General features: G+C 52.4%; 6 protein-coding genes across 6 annotated transcripts; 4 read left to right on the forward strand and 2 right to left on the reverse strand.

Moving 5' to 3' along the window:
- The first annotated feature begins 1,435 nt into the window (after positions 1 to 1,435).
- On the forward strand, positions 1,436 to 2,780 carry BDV17DRAFT_275403 (GPI anchored serine-threonine rich family protein). The gene is made up of 5 exons (XM_073759207.1): positions 1,436 to 1,722; positions 1,769 to 1,847; positions 1,897 to 2,031; positions 2,091 to 2,257; positions 2,378 to 2,780. The coding sequence occupies exons 1-5, from the start codon at positions 1,671 to 1,673 to the stop codon at positions 2,530 to 2,532; spliced, it is 588 nt and encodes a 195-aa protein (XP_073610919.1). The 5' UTR covers positions 1,436 to 1,670; the 3' UTR covers positions 2,533 to 2,780.
- An 822-nt stretch (positions 2,781 to 3,602) lies between these two features.
- On the reverse strand, positions 3,603 to 5,654 carry BDV17DRAFT_284910 (alpha-amylase; the record flags this gene model as incomplete). The annotated part of the gene is made up of 8 exons (XM_073760617.1): positions 3,603 to 3,626; positions 3,705 to 3,907; positions 3,989 to 4,211; positions 4,280 to 4,300; positions 4,350 to 4,373; positions 4,428 to 5,026; positions 5,120 to 5,515; positions 5,582 to 5,654. 8 exons carry the CDS (start codon positions 5,652 to 5,654, stop codon positions 3,603 to 3,605), a joined length of 1,563 nt encoding a protein of 520 aa, XP_073610920.1.
- A 614-nt stretch (positions 5,655 to 6,268) lies between these two features.
- On the reverse strand, positions 6,269 to 8,498 carry BDV17DRAFT_275407 (alpha-amylase). The gene is made up of 2 exons (XM_073759208.1): positions 7,062 to 8,498; positions 6,269 to 7,003 (listed from the first exon to the last, which is right to left on the reverse strand). The coding sequence occupies exons 1-2, from the start codon at positions 8,070 to 8,072 to the stop codon at positions 6,356 to 6,358; spliced, it is 1,659 nt and encodes a 552-aa protein (XP_073610921.1). The 5' UTR covers positions 8,073 to 8,498; the 3' UTR covers positions 6,269 to 6,355.
- Positions 8,499 to 10,717: 2,219 nt separating this feature from the next.
- Positions 10,718 to 11,266, forward strand: BDV17DRAFT_221915 (uncharacterized protein). Its single transcript, XM_073755622.1, has one exon. The coding sequence runs from the start codon at positions 10,834 to 10,836 to the stop codon at positions 11,176 to 11,178; it is 345 nt and encodes a 114-aa protein (XP_073610922.1). The 5' UTR covers positions 10,718 to 10,833; the 3' UTR covers positions 11,179 to 11,266.
- On the forward strand, positions 11,267 to 18,940 carry ags1 (alpha-1,3-glucan synthase Ags1). The gene is made up of 3 exons (XM_073755623.1): positions 11,267 to 11,708; positions 11,763 to 11,938; positions 12,000 to 18,940. The coding sequence occupies exons 1-3, from the start codon at positions 11,355 to 11,357 to the stop codon at positions 18,799 to 18,801; spliced, it is 7,332 nt and encodes a 2,443-aa protein (XP_073610923.1). The 5' UTR covers positions 11,267 to 11,354; the 3' UTR covers positions 18,802 to 18,940.
- A 2,832-nt stretch (positions 18,941 to 21,772) lies between these two features.
- BDV17DRAFT_295717 (uncharacterized protein) lies at positions 21,773 to 22,879 on the forward strand (the record flags this gene model as incomplete). Its single annotated transcript, XM_073763126.1, has 2 exons — positions 21,773 to 22,631; positions 22,704 to 22,879. The coding sequence occupies 2 exons, from the start codon at positions 21,773 to 21,775 to the stop codon at positions 22,877 to 22,879; spliced, it is 1,035 nt and encodes a 344-aa protein (XP_073610924.1).
- Positions 22,880 to 23,493: the final 614 nt, after the last annotated feature.

Consider the following 23,493-nt stretch of genomic DNA (forward strand, 5'->3'; position numbering starts at 1 on the left):
CCTGGCAACCTGGTGACATGGTGACCTGTGAGTCGCCGGCGGGTGGCTAGTCACATAGCAGCCGACTCGGTGTATGGAACGTCAACCATATATTCATTTCCAGCTCGCAAGAGGCCACAAAAAGAGAAGCAGCAAAAAAAAAAAACATACAACAGCTGGGATTCGCATGTGGTCACCCACCATACTACTAACCAGCCGGCGTGTGGCTTAAGTACGGCTGAGCGGACGGGAAGCCCTGTTCTCCACACCCTGTGGTCGTATGTATTAGACAAGTCTTTGAAGTAAGTTACGTAGCAAATGCGGTTGAAGACACTTTAAATTCGGCTAATCGAGGACTTCGAGGACCTAAGTCTAAGGCCACCACATGCATTAGGATAAAATCACGGCTCGTCCTTGCATACAGATTGAATGATGAAGTGCCGTCCATCGTTCCTCAATATCCTGTCCACTGCATGATATGCAGCTTTGGAAAGTACTGTACAGCCGTACTATGGGCACCGATTTATTGATTTATTTATCAATTTATATGATGGAGTTGAGGGGAGAAGAACTTCCACTGAACAGTACGCCGAATTATAGAGTAACTCGACAGGCTTTAGAAATCATCGACACTGCAACTTGCCACCCAAAAACATACAAGCGAGAAGAAAGCACCTTCATCAAAGGACAGGGGCAAATCATGCTCCCGGTGCCAGAACTTGCTGCTTCATGACCATCTTACGTAGCAACGCATCCCAAATATACTAGTCTAGCAGTGTTCTTCCTGAGAACGACCACTGCCGGGGGATGGCAGCTAATCTCGGTGCAAGAATGTATTGAAAAAAGGGCAGCTAGTAATATGTAGAGGTGGTAGAATCAAGGCGTGCGAAGCGAGAGTATCGCATAACTCCGAGACCAACCGCTACTTTGCAAATTAAGTAGCTACCAAATCGGTTAGTTAGTATGAACCTTCCAAGTTCTGCGCCATATTAGCTAAAGACCACAAGGGAAACCTTCCATCGCGTGATAATTCGCCGTAGGCGTGGAGATTCTGAGACCCCGAATATGGCCTACAGCTGCGGCATTCCCCGGGGTGTCTGTTGCCACTACTTGAGAGCTCTTTCTTTATCCTGGTCGAGTAAATGAGGAGATGGGGTGGGCTTCTCTGCGGAGCGTTCGTCCCTGATTTTCTTGAAAGGCTCCAGGGCCTGTTTGAGGCGATCCGGGATAATTGGTTCGGCTTAATTCTGTCATGTCTCTGATTTTTCCAAGGGTCCCAGTCAAAGTGGATCTAGTAGTTCCTAGGGCTGCTTGGGCCTCGAAAATTACTATAGGTTTTGACTAGGTTTGAAAAATACTACCTACAAGGAAAACATCGCTGGCCACCAGGGACGGGGCCCTTAGACATGTCTCAATACTATTGCAAGACAAGCAGTGAGACTCTGGTTGTCATCCACATGTCTCTGTCGCTATTTTCGGATCGCGATACAGCAGGTACCATGATAGGGCTGTATACGTGATGGTAATCTTGGGCAAGGCTGGTTGAGGGTATCTGGATCTGATTTATAACCGTCAGGAGATCTGCCTTTTGATCTCGTCCTTGCTCATCAATCAACTCCATTCTTCTTTGAAACTGTCGCTACTTACCATAGTACCTACTGCTACCAGTACACTCGTTTATACTCGCCAACATGCGTTTCACTCTCGTTTCTGCTGTCGTGCCTCTCGCTGCCACCGTCGCAGGTATGCTCGCCTTCTCACCACAAGAAACATCAGCTGACCAACGTAGCTATCCAGGTTACCGAGCCCAAGAAGGGCGCCGAGATTGACCCCTCCGACTCCTTCACTGTGAAGTGGGATTCCGTCAGGTATGCACTCAAACAGCTGTTGCGATCTTGCATAGACTAACATACGCAGCACCGACGTCTCTTCCTTCGATCTTTACCTCGTCAACAACGCGGTCTACCCTCCCGTCGACAAGAAGATCGCCTCGGACGTCGAAACCTCCGACGGCTCTTACACTGTTGACGGCATCTCCGGCCTCGAAGATGGGTAAGCCACAAACCACTTATATACTCTCCATCATGCAACCACCTCGCTAACGAAACCAGCCACGGCTACCAGGTCAACCTCTTCTCCAACGAAGAGCACAACACTGGCATCCTCGCCCAGTCCGAGCAGTTCAACGTGACCGTCTCCGACAGCACCTCATCAACTTCATCCACGACCTCAACCCACACCAGCACCACCTCTACTTCTTCCAGCACCTCCACTACTGGTACTACTACTACCCCTGCTACTTCTGCCACTTCTGCCACCTCTGCCACCTCTGCCACTTCTGCCACCAAGACCGACTCTACTTCTGCTGCCACGACGCTAACCACTGGCACTACTTCAGCCGCAACCTCGGCTTCCAAGTCCTCGTCCGCTGCTGCCTCGGCCTCTGATGCTTCCGTTAGCGATACTCCTGACCTGAACGGTGCTGGTGTCATCAGTGCGCCGATGACTGCCCTTGCTGGTTTGATTGGTGGTGCTCTTCTTTTTACCCTGTAGATGGGTGAATAATGATATGTCGAGTGAGGTAACTGAGCGGGTTGTTTCTGGCGACCTGCCATTGAAGCGCAGCTCGCTCTTGAAGGATTCCAGCGCATGAACGGTTAGAGCAATCTTCTCACGCTTCTCCTTTCTGCGATTGGTCCAGTACACTATCCCTGATGTATTGATTGTGTTTATTGTCTTGTGATACGAGCTAGGGTGTTGTCCGGTTAGTATGAGGTATTGCTTAGTAGACTACAATATCATATTGCAATAATGTGACTTTTTAGGTGCATCGCTTTCTTCGAAATTAATTTGTCCTTTTGCTCTCGTATCGCAATCAAATCCTTGCACGAGGTTCATGTTCATTGGGTCATCGAATCGCAAAGATTCTCCGTATATATTTCCGCACTAGTCATATCAACACGAAGGCCGATTGTCAAATCCTTCGCGCTCACTGCGAAAGGAACGCTCGAAAAATTCTAAAGTTAATACGAGCCTCTAGAACCACCTCGCACCAATTCCACCTCGTTTGCAAGCCGGCGGTCAACTTTCGGCGAAGAAAAGCCCTACACCGTGGCACCGACGCGGCCGCGCCGATAGAACCCTCCCGAAATACAGAGCCGGCTCCATCCGCCGGACCCGATTGAGAGTTTGAGACTCCAATTTTGCATCTGCGATCCACAGCTAGTAATTTACACGCCCACAATACAGTACTATGTGGGTCAAGTCAGAAATTTACAGCCATTCCAAGGCGCGATTAGTCGCGTATTCTGCTTTGGGCTTCGCCCCGAGACACGACCCACAGGGGTCTGGGATCGCGGATTCACTTTGGTTATGGTCGTGTCAAGATTATGTGCTGTTGTGTCATTGGGTGCTTGGCTACCTTGGTCGTCGACTGTCCAATTATAATGGTACAGTCGGTGTTTTGCTTTTTGGATGTGGTGCTGACTACAGTTTACAGATTACAGCGTTGTATTGCTGGGTTGCTTCGAGGTTTCTTATTGAGTATTAATACTAAGGGCAGTATAGTGGTAATACAAGTTAATCAAGGTCGTAGACTCTCGTGTCGCTAGCCAGGTACCGGGTTAGTTCGCATGATCCAGACAAAGCTAAGGGAAGAGAGAGACATACAAATCCTCAAACAAACTCTCCCGCCAAACAGCCGCCGAATCAACCCAAACACTCACGCTCGTCGCCTCAACAGGGAACTCTCCATACCCGCGGTCATTAATAACAACATTGGGTCCCTGTCCTTCAGGCTGCAGGATATCCGTCCACACCTCTCCCCCATGCCCGGGGCCAAGGTACATCCGCTTCTTCGCTGGACCGGCATTGCTCATCAGACACGCGAGGCCCGAGCGATGGCGGGCGTTTCCGTATCGGACGAATCCTGTTCATGCATTTGACTTAGCTTGAGGCTGATAGCAAAAGACAAAGATAATATTAGCGTAGTGTAGCGTGATGATCGTACCGATGCAGTTTGGCGCGTCAAAGTAATCCTGCTGTTCGCCGTAGGCGAAGTGCTTGCGTGCTCGGACGAGAATGGGCAATTTGCCCTTGCAGGCTGGCGTTAGGGGGTTCTTGACGTTCGCGCGGATGCCGTAGAGGTCGCCGTAGAAGAGGCAGGGGGTGCCTTCTTGCCGGAGGAGGATTAGGGCGTAGGCTAGGAGTTTGAAGGATGGTGCGATGGGGGTCTGAGGTTGTGAGTTTGGTGTCCTTTTTCCTTTTTGCTTTGATAGGAGGAGGGGTAGGGAAGACTTACGTCCATCATTTGGCCTGGTTGCTATACGAAGTCAGTGCATACATACGCTCGTCTGATAGGGTGAGCATACCGTGTCGTGATTTGTGACGATTGTCTTTATCTGGTCAGCCTTGCTCTGCCACGACGAATGGAGGGTCTCGGATCTTACCACTGCATGTCCAGGCTTGCACTGCACGAGTGTGCCATCAAAAACCCTTCGAAGGTCTGCGCCCCTGGTCCTCGAGATCTTGGAGAAATTCTCAACAAGAGGCACATCATATGCGGCTACCTTATACTGCATATCGTCCAAATACCCAACCAAATCCTTTACATTCCCCGACCAATATTCCCCAATGACGAAGAAATCTGGAGAGACCGTACTCCGGACATGCTCAACAAAGGCCCTCTGGAACCCCGTCGAGAAATGCTTCGCCGCATCAAGCCTCATCCCGCCCAGCGATAGCTGCTTCGTGATCCAACTCCCCCAGTCCAGTAGATCCTGCCTCACCTTGGGATGTGATAAGTCCAGATCAGCAAACATCAGGTAGTCGTAGTTCCCCTTCTCATGCGATACATCCTCCGCCCAACCCTTACCGCCGGGCTTCAAGATGCGATAGATGGCATTATCCCGACTCTTATCATCCCAGTCGACACCGGAGAAGTGCTCCGCATGATACTTCATAGAGCTATACTGCTCACCCCTCCCCTCAAACTCGAAACCAACCCAGGCGTCGATCTCGACCGGTGTGGAGATCTCCGCGTTTCGCCCTGCATTATGATCAGCATCAGCAACACCTAAACTGTCCTCCTCAACCTCCCACGTGGGAGTTTGCCAGAGGACTCCGCAGTTCATGCACTCACGTTCCGGATCAACCTTGACAGCCCTACAAGCCTCAACCGCGTCCGCCCCAGCCTTATGATTCAGCACGGCATCCCATATAAGCCGAACGCCCAACGCCTTGGCCTCATCAACCAACTCACGCAATTCCTCCTTGCTGCCGAACTTCGTCCGCCTGCACCCCTTCTGCTCAAACTCACCAAGGTCATAAAGATCATAGATATCATACCCGTTCCCGTTCGGATCCATCCCCTTACATCCAGGCGGGAGCCAGACCTGGTCAACCCCGAGGCTCTTCAAGGCGGGTAATGCGCGCCGTAGACGGGCCCAGTGCTTTCCGTCGGCTGGAACGTGCCATTCGAAGCCTTGGAAGAGGAGGGTATTCTCGGGTGTGTTCCATGAGGGCAGGGTGTGTAGTTCTGTTGCTGCTTCTATTGTTTTGCTATTTAGTATTGTTGGTGTTGGGCTTGGGGGTCGGTTCCCACCTTCAATCGCCTTCCATTTCTTCTGCTCTTTACTGTCCCTTCTGGGGAGGCAGCATGATAGGAGTGACGACATTATTCTATTTGTTTGTGACTGATCTGGATGCAATGGCGTCAAGACGCGAACCAGAGCTCCATATCACTGAAGCCGCAGCTCTTGTAATTCTCAGATGTGGTGATTTGTTAATATGACAGGTAAGACACGGTTTCAATATTGTTAGTCAGCGCTGCTCCCCAATCGCCTGAACTAGTTAGCCCGACCCAGTTAGAATCTATTAATAATTCTGGCGACTGGTGTGGACTTCATAATGGCAGATTTTTCCACTCAGAGACTCACCGTTGGAGGCTGGCAAAATTTGTGGCGGGATTGTCCGTCTCAGCACTGAAACCGCTGGGGCTGATTCTGGGTCTCTACCTAAGAACATTCATTGGTGAATATTATTTGTGCTCGGGATAAATTGAATTCTGATTCGCCCGGACTTGACGGAAGTTTTTCTGGCCAGTTAATTGGCGAGGATTCACAGAGCAAAAATATTTTGATTGTTTGGTCCACTTTCTAGTGTAGGAGAGACCTTGTGATGCCACGTCCTGACTTATATTATTGGACATTTCTGGGTTCCCAAATTATCACAGACACACGTGGACAGGTAGACAGTATGAAGATATTGAAGGTGAAATTAGATAGCTATCTGGGTATCGACAGTCCAAGACGCGGCCACCATATAATATATACAACGGAGAACAATGAAGGAAAAAAAGAGGCAAACCAGACGCTCATTAAAGAATGAAACAAGAAGCAACCATCAGCATCACAAAAACCACTGCATCTCCCACACCCCTCATGACCATCCTACTCCCCAAAGACGTCCCCGTCGCCGCCTCCCCAGTCTTCAATTCCGCAAGCGTGATATTCTCCAACGGAAATCCACAAAGCCCACTTCCCTCCAACAAATCCGTCGGGAAAAACACCCTCGGCAACCCCTTCTCCATATCGAAAATAAGCTCCCCATTATTCGCAACCGTATAATTGCTGCAATTAAGCACCTCTGTAACCTTCGTGCCCGCATTATACGCCACTTTCAGTGTTAAATCGTACGACCTCGGCTGATTCGAGCCCTGCGTTGATAAAACCATAACGACTTGCCGGCCCTCCACGCCCTTGCTGAATGCGAGAGTGCCGTCGTCGCGGAAGACCGGGATCGTGCTGTCCGCGAGGTAGTCGGCGCCGAGGTTTATGGCGTGCTTGCGGAGTGCGTTGAGCGTGGATATGTGTTTGTAGAGTTCGGCGTTGGTGTTGTATTTGGAGAGCCAGATCGCTTCGCGGTTTTTGGGGGTGTAGGGGCCGTCGAGGTGTTGCTCTTGGCCTTGGTAGATCATGGGAATGCCGTCGAAGAGCATTGTGAATGTTAGGACGTTTTTGGCGATCTATTAGGGAATTTAGGGTCAGCGAATGCGGTAGACTATATCAGAGGGATATACATACGGCGATGTCATGATTCTTATTGGGGATGCGCTCCTGGTCGTGGTTTTCGGAGAAAGACACGAGAGCTGTCACGTCCTGGCAAGAGGCCTTCATGATTTCCACTTGCTTGAATAGATTTACAGTCGTCGCATTCGTGAGAGCGTCGAGCATTGCATAGTAGATTGGGTAGTTCGGCATGCTGGTGATGTACTTGGCCTGGTAGTTGCAAATGGTGCTAACTTCGCGCTGGAGAACTTCACCCGTCACGAACACGTCCACAGCCTTCCCAAAATTGTATAGAAATTCAGGGTCGACGTGCTTCGCGGCGTCAATACGCAGCCCATCAATGGAATACGTCTTGATCATCTTCTTGGCCCAACTCTCGAGCATATCCCGCACCTCGGTATGCTCCGTGTACAAATCCGGCAAAACGACCTGCTCATCACCAGTTTGGCACCGCTGCGCATCATCAAAGTCATTCCAGTCAGTAATCTTGCAATAAGGATGATAATAATCCGAACTGTTAAACGGGCTTAGGATCGAATAATCAATATCGTCCGGCACCTCCTCGCCCGATTTCATCATATACGCCATATTGTTGATCACGGTATCCATCATGAGGTACATCCCGCGCGAGTGCAGCGCATCACTAAGATCCAGCAGATCCTGGTGCGTCCCGAAATGCGAGTTCAGCGAGTTCAGGTCTAGCGGCCAGTATCCGTGATACGCCTCTCCGTAGTCAACGCGGCCCGGGATGTTTTCGATGATGGGTGAGATCATGACCACGTCGAATCCCATTCCTTGAATGTAGTCTAGCTGGTCGATTGTGCCGCGCCATGTTCCGCCGCAGTATAAGCCCGCCGTGGTGTTGCAAGCGTGTGTTGTTGAACCGTCGGTTCGTGCGAACCGGTCCGTCATCGTCTGGTAGATGGATCGAGATTTCCATGCTGCGAGATCGGCAGCGTTTGTTGAATGCAGTAGGCTGAGAAATGTGGCTATAAAAGCTAGAGTAAAAGAGAGAGGAAAGAACATCGTGATCGGGTTCGTATGAAGAAGGTCAAGAGCAGACCCCGCGTTCGTATCGTATAATCAAGGCGTCAAGTTAGCGGGGGCCGCAGGATTCTTTTGCACTGATCATGATAAGATAATAGTCTCAAACGAATGTAAAACGAGGACAACTGGATGTCCGTGGTGAAGTAAGGGATCCGCAGGATGTGTATTTTGTCGCAAAGAATGACTTGGCAATGATAAACGAATGACCGCCTGGATGGCAAAGGAATGAAGGTACAGCTAAAAGGAACGACAGGGGTAAAGCCCAGAGAGAACAAGACAGAATTAAGGGAAGGTGTGCGAGATAACCTTGGAACTGAGGACCTGGACTTGGAGGAAGGATCGTCGGGGAAAGCTACAACCCTAACTTCTGAGCCGAGGGAACGTGACGAGAAATGGAGACTCCCCGGCGGGGGGGATCACCTCTAGTTCCTGAACATGCCATTCTAACTGGCAACTGCCTTGTCTATCAGTGGCGGACCTGCAATAAATTGGAGATCAACGTCATACTATTGCCATCGTCGGACGAAATAATGTACGGAACTGCGGATGTGCCTGGCATGGAAGTAGACTACAAGCAAGTGCCACATGGTTCTACTGCGATGGAGGATTCCTTTCCTATCTAGTCTAGCTGTGTTTGTTTACAACTCCGCCGTCTAGACCGGCCTGCGCGTGCCACTGCTGGCACGCGATAGATGCGGGACTCTATGGTACCATGGTCCGTCAGCGAGGTCTCCCAAAATGATGGTCAGAAATTGGCCTGCATGGTTGTCGGTCATTGGCAGGGGTATCTAGTGTGCGCTATCCATGGTCCAAGTAGCACGTTTCGCTTCAATAAGTCAAAGTTAACACAGATCAAGCCCAAGTATTCTGTTATCTTGGACCTCCAAGGAACAAACCGAAAACCTACCTTGACGATTTAGGCACCCGACAGGAACTGGCAGGGATCGGCGAACTGAGATTGCCAGAACTATTCGTGCAAGTAAAACTGGTTATGATTAATAAGTCCTATAAAGAGAAAGCAGGCTTGACTCTCCATCGACGGCGAAAATAACTTGAGACTCGAGAGTCGTGATCCGGGATATCACGCTGCAATCAAGATTGCCAGTCACAGTGACAGTCCAAAGGCGCTAGTGCCTGAGTGGAGGCGTCTAGGAGCCGAGATAAGACATTCAATCTAACACGATGGGACTAGTAAGGAACCCGTATCTACTTTCGAATTGTTGTAAAGCACGAAAATTCCAAAATCTGACAAAACCCTCTTCTTGCAAGAGAATATAGCTCCATTATTGTCTCACCAAATAATTGAGTGTGCAGACATTAAATGCTAATTCCAAGGTTCCGATGGGGTAGGGCACGCCCAGTTCCAAGCCGGCTTAACCTCTACAAGCCCTGCCAAGGGCCAATCAGCTAACAGTCAATTGTCTTGGGATTCTTTTTGTTCCTGAGACCTGTCGGTTTTTCCTAGTGGAAATTTTCAAAACGAGGACGGGCTAATTTACGTTATCTGTGATCCTACCCGTTGAAGAATCTAGCGTCGGCAAATGCAGCAATTTAGGGTTACGAGTAGATGCACCCTCCAATGACAGATAGCAAGCAAATTAACAAGCTCTCAATACAGTGTCACAGTGGCCTCGTAGGAGCACAAGATAATCGAGTTCTATTTATACCCGGAGACACCAAACCGAAAGTGCCAGTCGGACCGAATAATCTGTAACGTGGTACGGCAGTTGTGTGTATCTGCGGCCCACATAGCAGGGTCCACGGGTCTCACGAACGGTGAACCAGTGCTTGAGCCTTGTCGCTTGAACCTTGATAATCTTTGATCAGCCCGGTCCGACACGCTTTCTCGAACAGGGCAAAAGCCGCAAAACAGTCGTTGACCCGCTCCCGGTTTTCCAGAAGACACCTGCGACTGGGGATGTTCTACACTCAGGCCCACTTTGCAAACTTGAGTTTTCGCCGCCGTTTTCTCGAGCTGTCGGATTATCGCCACGGACCAGCCTGCCGACTTCTCGTATTGGGGATATTGCTCTGAGACATTGTAGCCTGTAGTCGGAAGTTTAGTCGCGCCACCATGCAGGCGGCTTGAGACATGGATATGATACATTTACATCATTCTTATTAACCCGACGTTTGGTCTTATCGTCAATACGGTGCCCAACACCACACGGAGAAGCACGCGATAGGCGGCACCAGGTTCCCAACGGCTGCCATCCAAGGAACGGCCACCAGTGTTCTGGTCCTGGATGACTTAGGCTGGCACTACTCCAAGGGGAAAGCAAAGGATTTTCAGGGTCGAGCCTTGGTCGCCCATCAGCGTACTATTCCTGTGTCGGTTAAATGAGCACGACAGCCCCATCGCCCCGTTGGGGTCCACTCGGGCAGAGGCTGGAGGGCTTTCTTCCAAACGAGATACATCGGGTCCGCCGTCGGTGTCTGCTTTTTCTCATTCGCAGATGATCCTTCTCGTCTGTTATCTCGCCTGGGATCGGGAATCTCGCTCATCATTTCCAGATCGGCAGATATACCTGTAAGTCGCAGAAGTCCGAGCGAGAACTCAGCAGCAGTGAGCAGAGATTGCAGCCTTTGGCCTTATCGGCGCAATCGGTACCGAGTGTCGGTGGCCAGTGGTGGCCACTGTTATCAGAATTATTCGCCTGGCACCAGCGATCCGGGAGGAAGGTAGTCAGCGTTAGCCCTTAGTTTAGTGCCGGTGCGCTGGAGAGCAAACTTAGCCTCGATGTGGATTTGTATAGACGAGGTGTTATTATTAGCAATTGGCTCTACTCTGCGTTTCATTTGCTCCACGAGCTCGTGTTGCTTCAATCTGCCTGCGCCCTTCATATTCTACCCTTGTTCACTTTCCAGCCCAGAAGTTTGGTTTGGTACTTTGAATCTTTTATCGCCTTCTGCTTGTCATCTGAGTTCCCAGGCCAGGCTTTCGTTATCTCTTCCAACTACTGCGTCGACTCCCAAACCCCGGTTCAGCTCTTGCCCAGGGTCAAGAGAATCCCGGTTCCTCTCCCCCATTCCGGCTTTCTCTCCACTTCGAATTCCTACCTTCGACCTTTTTATCGACAGATAGCTGTTGACTGTAACCTCCAGCAACTCGTTCAACAAGACTCTACCCACGATTGCGCCGTTCCATGAGTGATCTTAGACAGCTCACATCCCCGCCCAGCAGGCGATAACGGTGCTCGCCGAGTACTAGATCCTTGCTGACCTTTCTAATAACTCCCAAAGACCCGCCCATCCGCCAGGATGTGGAAACTCACAAGCGGTCTCGTCGCATTGCTAGCAACCTCAGCAACATGCTGGCCGTACGATGCCTCCCTCGCGGACTACAACACGAACCAGAACAAAACGGCGACAAACCCCGCCGACTACTGGGGAGAATGGCAGGACCATGAGGGAGAGTACTTCCCGTCCCCCGACAACTGGCGGTTCCCGTTCTACACGCTGTTCATGGATCGCTTTGTAAATGGGGATCCGGAGAACGATAATATTAACGGCACTCAGTTTGAGCATGATCTTAATTCTAATCAGATGCGGCATGGTGGTGATGTTAAGGGGTTGGTCGATACGTTGGATTATTTGCAGGGGATGGGTATTAAGGTACGCCTTGATGATGGGAGTGTGGATTGCTGATGGGTTGCTGACGGTGAGCAGGGTATTTACCTTGCAGGTACGATCCTTATGAACCAGCCGTGGGGATCTGATGGGTATTCGGCGCTCGACACTACGCTTCTGGACCAACATTTTGGGCGCATCCAGGAGTGGCGCGATGCGATAACCAAGATCCACGAGCGTGGAATGTACGTGATTTTCGACAATACAATTGCTACGTGAGTTGTCTCCCTTCATCCAAGAACCAACTAGAATGCGACTGACGTTGGCATTCAATAGCATGGGCGATCTCATCGGTTTCGAAGGCCACCTCAACGAAACAACGCCCTTCTCCGTAAAAGAACACAAAGCACTTTGGAAGTCAGACCGTCACTACATAGACTTCGACATCGGGAACGACTACAATGCCACCTGCGACTATCCCCGCTTCTGGTACGAAGATGGATACCCCGTCAACCAGTCTCTTACCGCCGGCCTAGTTGGATGCTACGACAGTGACTTCGATCAGTACGGTGACATCGAGGCCTTCGGTGTCTGGCCCGACTGGAAGCGTCAGCTGGCCAAGTTCGCGTCCGTCCAGGATCGTTTGAGGGAGTGGCATCCGAGTGTGCGCGAGCGTTTGATTCGCCATTCGTGCATGATGATCACCATGTTCGACATTGACGGCTTTCGATACGATAAAGCGACGCAGTCGACTGTTGACGCGCTGGCGGAGATGTCCATGGCATACCGAGAGTGCGCACGCAAGGTCGGCAAGAAGAACTTCTTCATCTCGGGCGAAATCACCGGTGGTAATCAGTTTGGTTCGATTTACCTTGGCCGTGGCCGTCAGCCGAACCAGTATATCCCGGACCCCATGGACGCCATGAAGTTGACGAACGAATCCGACCCGCAGAATTTCCTCCGCGAGGCCGGCCATGAAGCGATTGATGCTGGTGCGTTCCATTACTCTACCTACCGTGCTCTTACCCGTTTCCTGGGCATGGACGGGCAGCTTGCGGCTGGTTTTGATGTCCCTGTCGATTTCGTTATTGCGTGGCGGAACATGACTAGCACAAACGACCTGATCAACGCCAACACCGGCAAGTTTGACCCCAGACATATGTACGGCGTCACCAACCAGGATGTCTTCCGTTGGCCCGCTATCCAGTGGGGTGTTGAGCGACAGTTGCTGGGTTCTTTCATCACGACGCTTATGCTCCCCGGTATTCCTCTGATGCTCTGGGGCGAGGAACAAGCCTTTTATGTTCTCGACGCATCGGCCTCGAACTACATCTATGGACGCCAGGCAATGTCGCCTGCCACCGCCTGGAAAACCCACGGGTGTTTCTCTCTCAAGTCCTCGCAGTACTACAAGTGGCCTATTCAAAACGCCAGCACGGGATGCTACGACGACACAGTCACCTACGACCACCGTGACCCCGCGCACCCAGTACGAAACATCTACAAGCGGATGTTCGAGATGCGCGAGCACTACCCGATGCTGAATGACGGATACCTGCTTTACACGCTCTCTAACCAGACCGATTACGTTTACTACCCTGGTTCAAACGGCACCGAGACCGAGACAGGGATGTGGTCTATTGGACGCGACAGGAACCCTGCCGTGCAGGACCTTGGATCCGACGACGACAACGGGATGGTTTGGCTGGTGTATCAGAATGTGAACCGGACTATCGAGTACAAGTTCGACTGCTCTGACAATGATACCGCTCTCATTGCTCCGTTCCCATCCGGCACCCGCGTCAAGAACTTGTTTTACCCGTACGACGAGCACAAGCTGGAAACTGGGCCCGTGAAGCTGGGCTATAACGGCTCGAGTGAGTATAACGGCTGCTTGCCGAATATGACCCTGGACCGATACGAGTTCCGTGCCTATGTTCCCGCTGCGAAGTTCAAGGGTCCCAAGCCGATGATCACCAAGTTCCAGCCTGGCGACGATGCCGGTGCTAAGCATGACTCGCCGCTTCGCTCGACCGTTGCGCCAGATGCGTCGGAAACAGTTCGCGTTGTGCTGCAGTTCTCTGAGAACATGGACTGCGACTCCGTGACTAACTCCATTTCTTTCGAATCGTCGACCGAGGCCAAGAAGACCCCCTCGATCAACAACGGCACAGTCGATTGCAAGGCTATCGACCCGACGTTCGACTACCTGGCAAGGAACTATACCGGCCACATCCCCGGGAGATGGGAATGGTCTGCTGAGCTGACGGGCGTGTACAACGGTATCCACAAAATGACTGTCAAGAACGCCACGAACGAGGATAAAGACGACTACACCAACGCAGTCGACCACTTCCTCTTCCGCATCGGACAAGTCGATAACCCTATGGTCTTCCACTCGGCAAACTACTCGAGCAGTTTGCTGCACGAGTCCGAGAACGGGACACTTTTCATCCAACACCACGCCGCCGGCGCCGATAAATGGCGATACTCAACCAACTGGGGCTCCTCGTTCTCCAAATGGCTGACATACACCGGAGGCAACGACACTATCACGGAGCTCGAATGGACCGGTACCAAGAGCCAGGAATGGGACGGCCACCACGTCCGCGTCGAGTACTGGAGCGGTCTGACCGGCAGCAGCGACTACGTCCAGGAAGGCGATCTCGGATGGGACCATAAAGTGTCGCGTCGCTTCCCTCACCTCTTCTGGAATGGCCCTTATAACCAGTATGGGTTCGACAATGGATTGAAGAACGACGTTAACCTGGATACGGAGGACGGGTACTGGAAGTATCACTTCACCGCGGAGTGGCCGGCAGTCGGGCAGATTAACGTCTGGGGCATGAATCCTGATGGGCAGCCGGACCAGAGTTATGTGCTTGGTGATATGGATGGCGATAATGTTCTTGACCGGATGCCGCCGTCTTCGCTTTCTGCTACACTGGTTAATATCAGTGATCATCCGCCGGCGCCGTATATCGCGTGGAAGTTCTATATCAATGATGCGACGATGGGGTACCAGCTTATTCCCGTGGGGAATCAGAAGAGCCAGATTGCGATGTTCGTTCTCTTCTGGATTGTGCCTGTTTTGACTGGTGCGGCCTGCGTCTACATCTTCATGAAGTCGTTCTACCAGGTCAAATTCAACCAGGTCGGCGTCAGCGAGACGCAGGGAATGATCCCGCTTGTCCTCCGTCGCAAGCTCAAGCAAGTTCGTGAAGGCAAAGCCGGATCCGGAAATCCTCTCGCCCGTCTCGCTGGGAAGTCTGGATTCATGCAGAGCACGACTGCCCTGGCGGCCGCCGGGACTGGAAAGCGCCGCTCGGTTCTGATCGCGACAATGGAGTACGATATTGAAGACTGGGCCATCAAGATTAAAATCGGTGGATTGGGTGTCATGGCCCAGTTGATGGGTAAGACTCTAGGCCACCAGGACCTCATCTGGGTCGTGCCCTGCGTCGGAGGCGTTGAGTACCCCGTCGATACACCCGCAGAGCCCATGACCGTGGTCATCCTAGGCAATTTATACCAGATCCAAGTGCAGACCCACGTCCTCAACAACATCACCTACGTCCTCCTCGACGCACCCGTCTTCCGCCAGCAATCCAAATCCGAGCCGTACCCAGCCCGCATGGACGATCTCGATAGTGCAGTCTACTACTCCGCCTGGAACCAGTGTATCGCAGCAGCGATCAAGCGCTTCCGACCAGACATCTACCACATCAACGACTACCACGGCTCCCTGGCACCCTTGTATCTCCTCCCCGAGACCATCCCCGCCTGTCTATCGCTGCACAATGCCGAATTCCAAGGTCTCTGGCCGATGCGCACGCAAAAGGAAAAAGAGGAAGTCTGCTCCGTTTTTAACCTCGATATCGAAACCGTCCGCTCGTACGTCCAGTTCGGCGAGGTGTTTAACCTCCTCCACTCGGGCGCCAGCTACCTCCGCGTTCACCAGCAGGGATTCGGCGCAGTCGGTGTGTCCAAGAAATACGGGAAGCGTTCGTACGCCCGGTACCCTATCTTCTGGGGCCTGCGGAAGGTCGGAAACTTGCCTAACCCTGATCCCTCGGATGTAGGCGAGTGGACGAAGGGTGAACGCCCGACGGACGAAGATATCAAGGTTGATCCCGAGTTCGAAGGAAACCGCGCTGAACTCAAGAGGCAAGCGCAGGAGTGGGCTGGGCTCGAGCAGAACCCTGATGCGGATCTCCTTGTTTTCGTCGGCCGTTGGTCCATGCAGAAGGGTGTCGATCTTATTGCCGATGTCATGCCTGCTGTCCTCGAGGCACGTCCCAACGTCCAGCTTATTTGCGTTGGTCCGGTTATCGATCTCTACGGTCGCTTTGCGGCGTTGAAGCTGGATCGCATGATGAAGGTTTACCCTGGCCGGGTCTTTTCTCGTCCTGAGTTCACCGCGCTGCCTCCTTATATTTTCTCTGGTGCTGAGTTTGCCCTTATCCCGTCCCGTGATGAGCCCTTCGGTTTGGTCGCCGTCGAGTTTGGTCGAAAGGGTGCGCTTGGTATCGGTGCCAGAGTTGGTGGATTAGGTCAAATGCCTGGTTGGTGGTATACCGTCGAGTCGGTCTCAACATCTCATCTTCTTCAGCAGTTCAAGCTTGCCATTGATGCGGCGCTCAGCTCCAAGACAGCCACTCGTGCTATGATGCGCGCTAGATCTGCTAAGCAGCGGTTCCCTGTCGCACAGTGGGTGGAAGATCTTGAGATCCTTCAGTCGACTGCCATCCAGGTGCACGAGAAGGAAGTTGCCAAGGGCCATGGAAGGCCGATGACTCCGATGACCCCCTCTGGTGCTACCACGCCCAGTGGAATGCTCACGCCTTCTGCTCGCCCGACCAGCCCCTTGATGTCTCCTGGCATACATCTCATCCCACCACCTCATGCAAGCTCTCGGGACAGCAGTTACTCGAACCTCAACCGCCTCAGCGACTTTGATGCACCGAACAAGAACGTCATCTCCGCAGAGCAGAACACCAACGGGTCTGGGAAGCAAGGCGGATTACAGCGTTCTCTTTCTCTCGGTGTCCGTTCTGGCCCTGGTCACCAGTCTCGTCGTGGTCGCAGCCGCGTGAGGAAGGCTGGCGAGAATATCCCTGAGGGTGACGAACACCACTCGTCGCACTCGGACGGCGAGGACGGCAGCGACAGCGAGTCGATCCTCAGTTACTATGGCGATGATGAGTACACTCTCACTCCGGCCCAGATTGAACAAAGTAGACAAGCGCAAGCAGCTCGCCAATCTGGCGCCCGTGTTCTGTCGTACTCTCGCCGCAACAGTCAAGATTCATTGCAGCCTCCCATGTCGCCCTTGCCCCCGACGAGCCCTGGCACACCCGCCACCGCCGACCACACTCTGCTCCCCCCGCCAAAGCCTTTTGCCAATGATGCCAACCGATTGAGTAGCGCCTCGGTATTGTCTCTCGACTCTGTCGTTGCCGGGAAAAAGGACTTCAAGCTGCAGAAGGTCGACCCCTTCTTCACGGACAGCAACAACGAATACTACAACCACTTCGAACAGCAGCTGGAGAAGTTGAATGGGTCGAACTCGGAGTCGCAGCTGTGTATTGAAGAGTTCCTCATCAAGTCTGAAAGGCAATGGTTCGACAAGTTCCGCGACGCCAGGCTCGGTCGCACCAAGCAGCTCACCCCGTCTGTCTTCCGCGACAAGCACAACCACTCTCCCGACGAGTCGCTGTATATCAATGATGCGGCATCTCGACACAGCAACCAGGATTTAAACGACGACGACGAGGACGACGAGTTCCTCCTGGGTAAGGACTACGTGCCCCCGACTGGTTTGAAGAAGTGGATGCAGATCAAGATTGGTGACTGGCCTGTGTACACTATCTTCTTGGCTCTCGGTCAGATTATCGCTGCCAACTCGTACCAGATTACCCTTCTTACCGGCGAGGTTGGTCAGACTGCCGAGAAACTGTACGGCATTGCGACGACCTACGCCATTACCTCTGCCTGCTGGTGGCTTGTCTTCCGCTATTTCAAGTCAGTCGTCTGTCTTTCAACCCCCTGGTTCCTGTATGGCATTGCCTTCCTCCTTGTCGGCTCTGCCCACTGGGAATCCGACTCCTTCACCCGCGGCTGGATCCAAAACGTCGGCAGCGGCTTCTACGCCGCCGCGTCCTCCAGCGGATCCATCTTCTTCGCATTGAACTTCGGCGACGAAGGTGGTGCCCCCGTCAAGAAATGGATCTTCCGCGCCTGTGTCATCCAAGGCATCCAGCAGGTCTACGTGATCGCCCTCTGGTACTGGGGCTCAACCCTGGCCCAAGCGTCAAGCGAAGGCCTCCTAACAGCGGACAACCAAATCTCCAACACGTGGAAAATGACAGCCATCTGCTACCCGATCGCCGTGTTCCTCTGGGCCATCGGCCTGCTCCTGATCTTCGGCCTACCAAACTACTACCGCCAAACACCCGGCAAAGTCCCCTCCTTCTACCGCTCCCTCTTCCGCCGTAAAATCGTCCTGTGGAACTTCGTCGCCGTCATCCTGCAAAACTTCTTCTTGTCTGCCCCCTACGGCCGCAACTGGAGTTTCCTGTGGACATCCGCACATGCGGCCAAATGGCAGATCGTCATCCTCTGCGTTGCCTTCTTCGGCGTCCTCTGGTGTTTCTTCCTCTACCTCGTTAGCCAGTTCTCAAAGCAACACTCCTGGTTCCTCCCCGTCTTCGCATGCGGTCTCGGCGCACCAAGATTCATCCAAATCTGGTGGGGCGTTTCGGGGATAGGTTACTTCCTCCCCTGGGTCGCAGGCGGGTATACAGGTGGCGCACTCGTCTCCCGGTCCCTATGGCTCTGGCTCGGCGTGCTAGACTCAATTCAGGGCCTGGGCTTCGGAATCATTCTCCTCCAAACACTCACCCGAATGCACATGTGCTTCACGCTTATCGTCTCGCAAATTATCGGATCCATTGCGACGATTTGCGCACGCGCCTTTGCGCCGAATAATCTTGGCCCTGGGCCCATCTCGCCTGATGTCACGCAGGGCGTGGCGTCGATTTCTAATGCGTGGTTCTGGGTTGCCCTGTTTTGCCAGTTGCTTGTTTGTGCGGGGTTCTTGCTTTTCTTCAGGAAGGAGCAGCTTTCGAAGCCTTGATTTTGGTCTTGGTTGTGGTTGCGGCTGTCACATTCCCTCATTCGAACACTTTCTTATTTAATACTTGTACTATAATGTCTTAATGTTTTTTTTTTTACATGTATATAGCTGATTTGGCGAACGGCGCTGGGTCTCTTGGTGTTGATAAACTTCCTTTCATAGACATGAAGCATTTTTCTATCTGTTATCCTTTGATCAAGTAAGAATGATTTTAGTCCAAGCATTCACTTTTTTTGTAAACTGAAGATTGACGGTTCGGTAGATATATTGAGTTTTGTCCTCGGAATCTTAGAGGACATGCGGCCTTCAGTAGTAATACCTCGGTATCTGAGAAAGACTGAGATCCCGTTTGGTGAAGCGCATATATATCTGGTACCTAAATTGGCAAACGCACCCGAACGGGAACTCCGGTCTGCAACCCGCCTACGAAAACCATAATGAAGGCCAGAGAACTGGATTCTCCAAGTATACGAGATTTCTGTGACGAATTGGTCAGAATAATATGAAGCCGTTCCTGTGAACTCCGACCGGAAGAACGCCTGCGGATATTGTGTCGTGCGGGTGGCGGCTTATACTACTAGATAAGGCAGTTGGCGCAACTCGCCCGCGAGACCCCGCCAGACCTGCAGGATCGAAGGTAGGAATATCTGCCCAGGTGCGGGGATGAGCTTTCTCGATTGATATTGCTATACTGGAGTATCGGGCCGCAACGCCTTTCTGGACGTCAAACGGCATCCTTGAAGGCGAGGTCTGCCCAGTGGCTACCAACTGCGATCGACGCGAGCTTTGAGTTTTGAACTTCATCTTACTCGGTTTTATTCAGACTTAAAGCTCAAATACCGAAATTCATCTTTACACTGGCGGCATCTGCAAAGGTCCGGTTTAGTTGGAAGGTTACTGGGCCGGCTCGCTGGGAGAGTGACATCGATGAGGCTGAGGAATTCTACACTGCACTGGTCAAAAGCGTGGGAGGGAACAGGAAGAGTGTTCTTGGCTATGACGGGCTTTATCTCATTTTCTGTCTCTCTTCCTCTCGATGTCTTGCCGGAGGATACAGAATGGAGTATTGAGGCAGCACTGAGGAACGCATGGTTCCAGTGCCGGGTATGAGCATCCTACTCTGGGATCCAGAGTCGAATACAATGACGCGCAAGGAAAGTACATAAAGGTCTACAAAACCTTCTCCAGCATAGCCGATCAAGATAGGTGGTTGGCTGAGATATTTCGCATCGTCTCATTCCAAGGTACAGGACTTGACTAGTGCAATTCTGACCCCCGCTGTGCCGTCTACCAATCCAAACGGGCGAACCTATCACGCTGACCTTGTGCTTCGATCGCACCACGACATCATCGGTGGGATGGGGACATTGATCCTCTTCAACAACCTATTCGGCCATGCCGCATGGGCATACGATAAGGGCTAGGACTACCGTTTACCACACTTCGGCGACGAATGGGCCAATTTGAGTCCGCCCCTGCGCGTCGCAGCATCTATCCCGGCAGCCCCGAGGCCAGAAGAGGATGAGCACTTCCGAGAGACTGTAGCTTATAACGAGGCGCTCAGGAAAGACGTTGAGATCGCGAGTCCGCCATTCAACACGGGAAACAAGCATCTTGCCAGGTAGACATCGGCGTGTCGCAGTTACTCTCACACCAGATCGCACGGACTCTTTGCTAAAGAAATGTCGCAGTGCTGGGCTGAGTATTATGCACGTATACCATGCCGCGAGTCGGAGCGGACGGTTCGCTACATTATTTCCTCATCAACGGAAGAGATAATTGCGAGGAGCCGTATGGGACTTCAGCGCGCCCGGTCTCCGTTTATCACTCTGTCTCGGGGAATGGCCTAGCAGTTGACCTTACGGTCCCGGTCGCCGCATGCGACGATAAAAAGACGGCCACGACAGACCAGGACGAATACATGACGATCGCCATACAGATCCGGACGACTACCCCTAAATCCGATAAAACAAAGAACACATCAATTCCGTCCCTTCATACTGGGCAATATCTACAAACCCCTACCCCCGGCCCGGGACACCCCGGTTCCACCGCGGAACGAGATGCCCTCCGTCTCGATCTCCAGCATGGGTATTTTATATAAGATCCTTTGACATTCGCATGGCGCGTTCAAGCTTGATCATCCCTGCGTTACGGGCGAGGAGTTAGGGACTGGGCTGGGTGTTTTTCTTGATACGTCGAAGGGGAAGTTGGCGCTCCGTGCGGCGTATAATGATGCTTGGCATGGGAGGGACGAAGTGTTGGGGTTTTTGGGTGTAATGAGATTGTTGCGAGGGGCCTTGGTGTTTGATGCTTTGGCAAAGCTAGTGGCACGAAGGTAGGGAGGGCTCAAAATATCTAGAGACATAGAAATAACCTCAGACCTTCCTCTTGCTTTCAGTCCAGCATACCATAGCATGATGAACCACTTTCCATGATCCTCAAAATTGGCGCAAAGTGATAGACGACGTAATGCGGAGTCGGATGCGGGGTTCATTGGTGGGGTGTGTTGCCCTAACCAGAGCGGACGAGGCGCCACAACCTCCAAGAATCCCTGGCCTGCATCGGCTGCCGTGCAAACGGGACGGCGTACTCAGAAACCCTATCGATCCTTTTGTGCTTGACATACTTGAGCTAATATACGATGTCACAGACGTTCTGTCCCTGTCCCGCCCGAATGCAGTGTGCTCAATGTTAGGTCTCAAGCGCGGGGAATTGGCCAAGGGTCGCTCCACCCATTAGGTCCACCGGGGGACCCAAACGTCCCCTGCGATGCGGTCATCTTGACCAAACTGAGTATCTCGGTGGATAACTCCCTCGGCTGTGCTTCGAGCAACAAGTGATGGGCCAGGAGTTGAGTCGAAGGTATTTAGGTAGCCCCTCCAGAAGGACCCTTTCCCTCTTGCAAGGTCCTCGCCTTACAGAGTACAACAATATACCAAGTACCTATCGAGTACTCAAACCATCCACCATGTCAATCGAATACACCAACCTCCCCAGCTTCGACGACATCCCACCCGTAAAAGATATGCCCCAAGGCTGCGCCTGGGGCATCTTCGACCGGGACGGCAAAAAAGACCACATCGGGTGTCTGAACCTCCTAACCCCCTCCATCGTCCAGGGCGCCCTAAAAGAAGCGCGCGACGGCCAATCCGTCTCCCTGAACTGGCCGCTGAACGCAATCCACCAACCAGGGTTCGAGCGGAAGGGTCTCCAACACACGATCAATTCGTTCCAAGATGCGCCCGCGAAGATCCATGGGTTCGATGATGAAGTCGCGTTTAACACGCAGTGCTCGAGCCAGTGGGATAGTCTTGTCCATTACGCGCATCAGCATTCCGGGTTGAGTTATAATGGTGTCAAGCCGACGAAGGAGGGGCTTCTTCAGGCTGATACGCCGTTCCACAAGGATCGAAACTTGCCGACGCTGGATCATTGGCATGGGAGGGGTGGGCTTGTTGGAAGGGGGGTTTTGCTTGATTATAAGGCGTTTGCGGATGCACATGAGCGGAAGTACTCGCCTTTTGACGCGCATAGGATTTCGGTTGAGGATCTTGAGGCTGTGGCGGAGTGGGAAGGTGTCGAGCTGCGACAGGGCGATATCTTGATCGTGCGCAGTGGATTCACGAAGGGCCTCGAGGAGGCCGAGACGGCTGAGAAGCAGGCGGAGTTGATGGCGACGCACCGCACTGTTGGCGTGGAAGGAACTGTCAAGGCGGCAAAGTGGTTCTGGAACCACCATTTCGCGGCAGTCGCTGGGGACGCGATTGCTTTTGAGGCTTTGCCGCCTGTGAAGGAGGATGGGACGGACGGTGGTATTGCGGGTTTGGGTAAGTGTTCGATTAGAAACCGGTCCTCTCTTTTCCAACGGGTGTTTAGAATGCAGCGTTAACAGAGTACAGTATTGCACGAGTACTTTCTGGGAATGTTCGGAATGAATATTGGCGAGCTATGGGATCTCGAAGGACTGTCGAAGCTTTGTGCCGAGAAGAAGAGGTACTCGTTCCTGCTTACAAGCTGTCCGCTCAATGTGCCCGGCAGTGTGGGAAGCCCGCCCAATGCCCTTGCCATATTCTAGAATCAGCAAATTCTTAGTTCAGGGGCAGCTTCTCAAATGAGCAAGGGATCTCTGGGCACTACTGCAGGGCCCGATGAAGAGGCCTGAGAAGAGACGATGTTGGAGGTCTAATATCGGTCTCCACAGTCCTGACTTGAAAGTAAGATTGACAGCGGCATGCCATTGCCTGGGACCTTGCAGAGTGAGCCCAATGAGAGCAATTATAATTTTTCGCTTCTCGACATGGCGACTGTGCTTTTATTGGCACGTATATTCTTACCGGTGTTTTACCCATCTCTATCCTTGCGTAGGCCCCCCGCGTAGGTTGAAAACGGCAGCACGCTGTAAGAAGCATGCTCATGGAACACAAATGGTGGTCTAATACCGTATCACAGTATGAAACGTCTAATAGATTGTTCTATGGTACGGAGTACAAGTTTCCTGCACGACTCGCACAACTGTTCAGCCTAGGCCGTCCCTCAGTGTATGTTCTGCACGTCGGTGCAGGCTTTACAGATGGTGGCCGCACTTCCTCGGGTCCCTGCGTGCGCCACCACTTATTATGCTACCTCGAGCCAGTCCCCATGCGAACGGACTAGGGGATCGACGAGGTTCTGTGAGTTTGCAAACTCAAG

This window comes from Aspergillus undulatus, assembly GCF_047715775.1.
Source record: "Aspergillus undulatus strain CBS 261.88 unplaced genomic scaffold BDV17scaffold_74, whole genome shotgun sequence".
Taxonomy (NCBI): Eukaryota; Fungi; Ascomycota; class Eurotiomycetes; order Eurotiales; family Aspergillaceae; genus Aspergillus; species Aspergillus undulatus.

Coding starts and splice junctions, on each gene's coding strand:
- BDV17DRAFT_275407 (XM_073759208.1), bottom strand. CDS start 8,072: ATGTTCTTTCCTCTCTCTTTTACTCTAGCTTTTATAGCCACATTTCTC. Junction 7,004..7,061: donor ATAAGAATCATGACATCGCC/GTATGTATATCC, acceptor ATTCCCTAATAG/ATCGCCAAAAACGTCCTAAC.
- BDV17DRAFT_221915 (XM_073755622.1), top strand. CDS start 10,834: ATGTGGATTTGTATAGACGAGGTGTTATTATTAGCAATTGGCTCTACT.
- ags1 (XM_073755623.1), top strand. CDS start 11,355: ATGTGGAAACTCACAAGCGGTCTCGTCGCATTGCTAGCAACCTCAGCA. Junction 11,709..11,762: donor TGCAGGGGATGGGTATTAAG/GTACGCCTTGAT, acceptor GACGGTGAGCAG/GGTATTTACCTTGCAGGTAC. Junction 11,939..11,999: donor TTCGACAATACAATTGCTAC/GTGAGTTGTCTC, acceptor GGCATTCAATAG/CATGGGCGATCTCATCGGTT.
- BDV17DRAFT_275403 (XM_073759207.1), top strand. CDS start 1,671: ATGCGTTTCACTCTCGTTTCTGCTGTCGTGCCTCTCGCTGCCACCGTC. Junction 1,723..1,768: donor TCTCGCTGCCACCGTCGCAG/GTATGCTCGCCT, acceptor TGACCAACGTAG/CTATCCAGGTTACCGAGCCC. Junction 2,032..2,090: donor ATCTCCGGCCTCGAAGATGG/GTAAGCCACAAA, acceptor TAACGAAACCAG/CCACGGCTACCAGGTCAACC.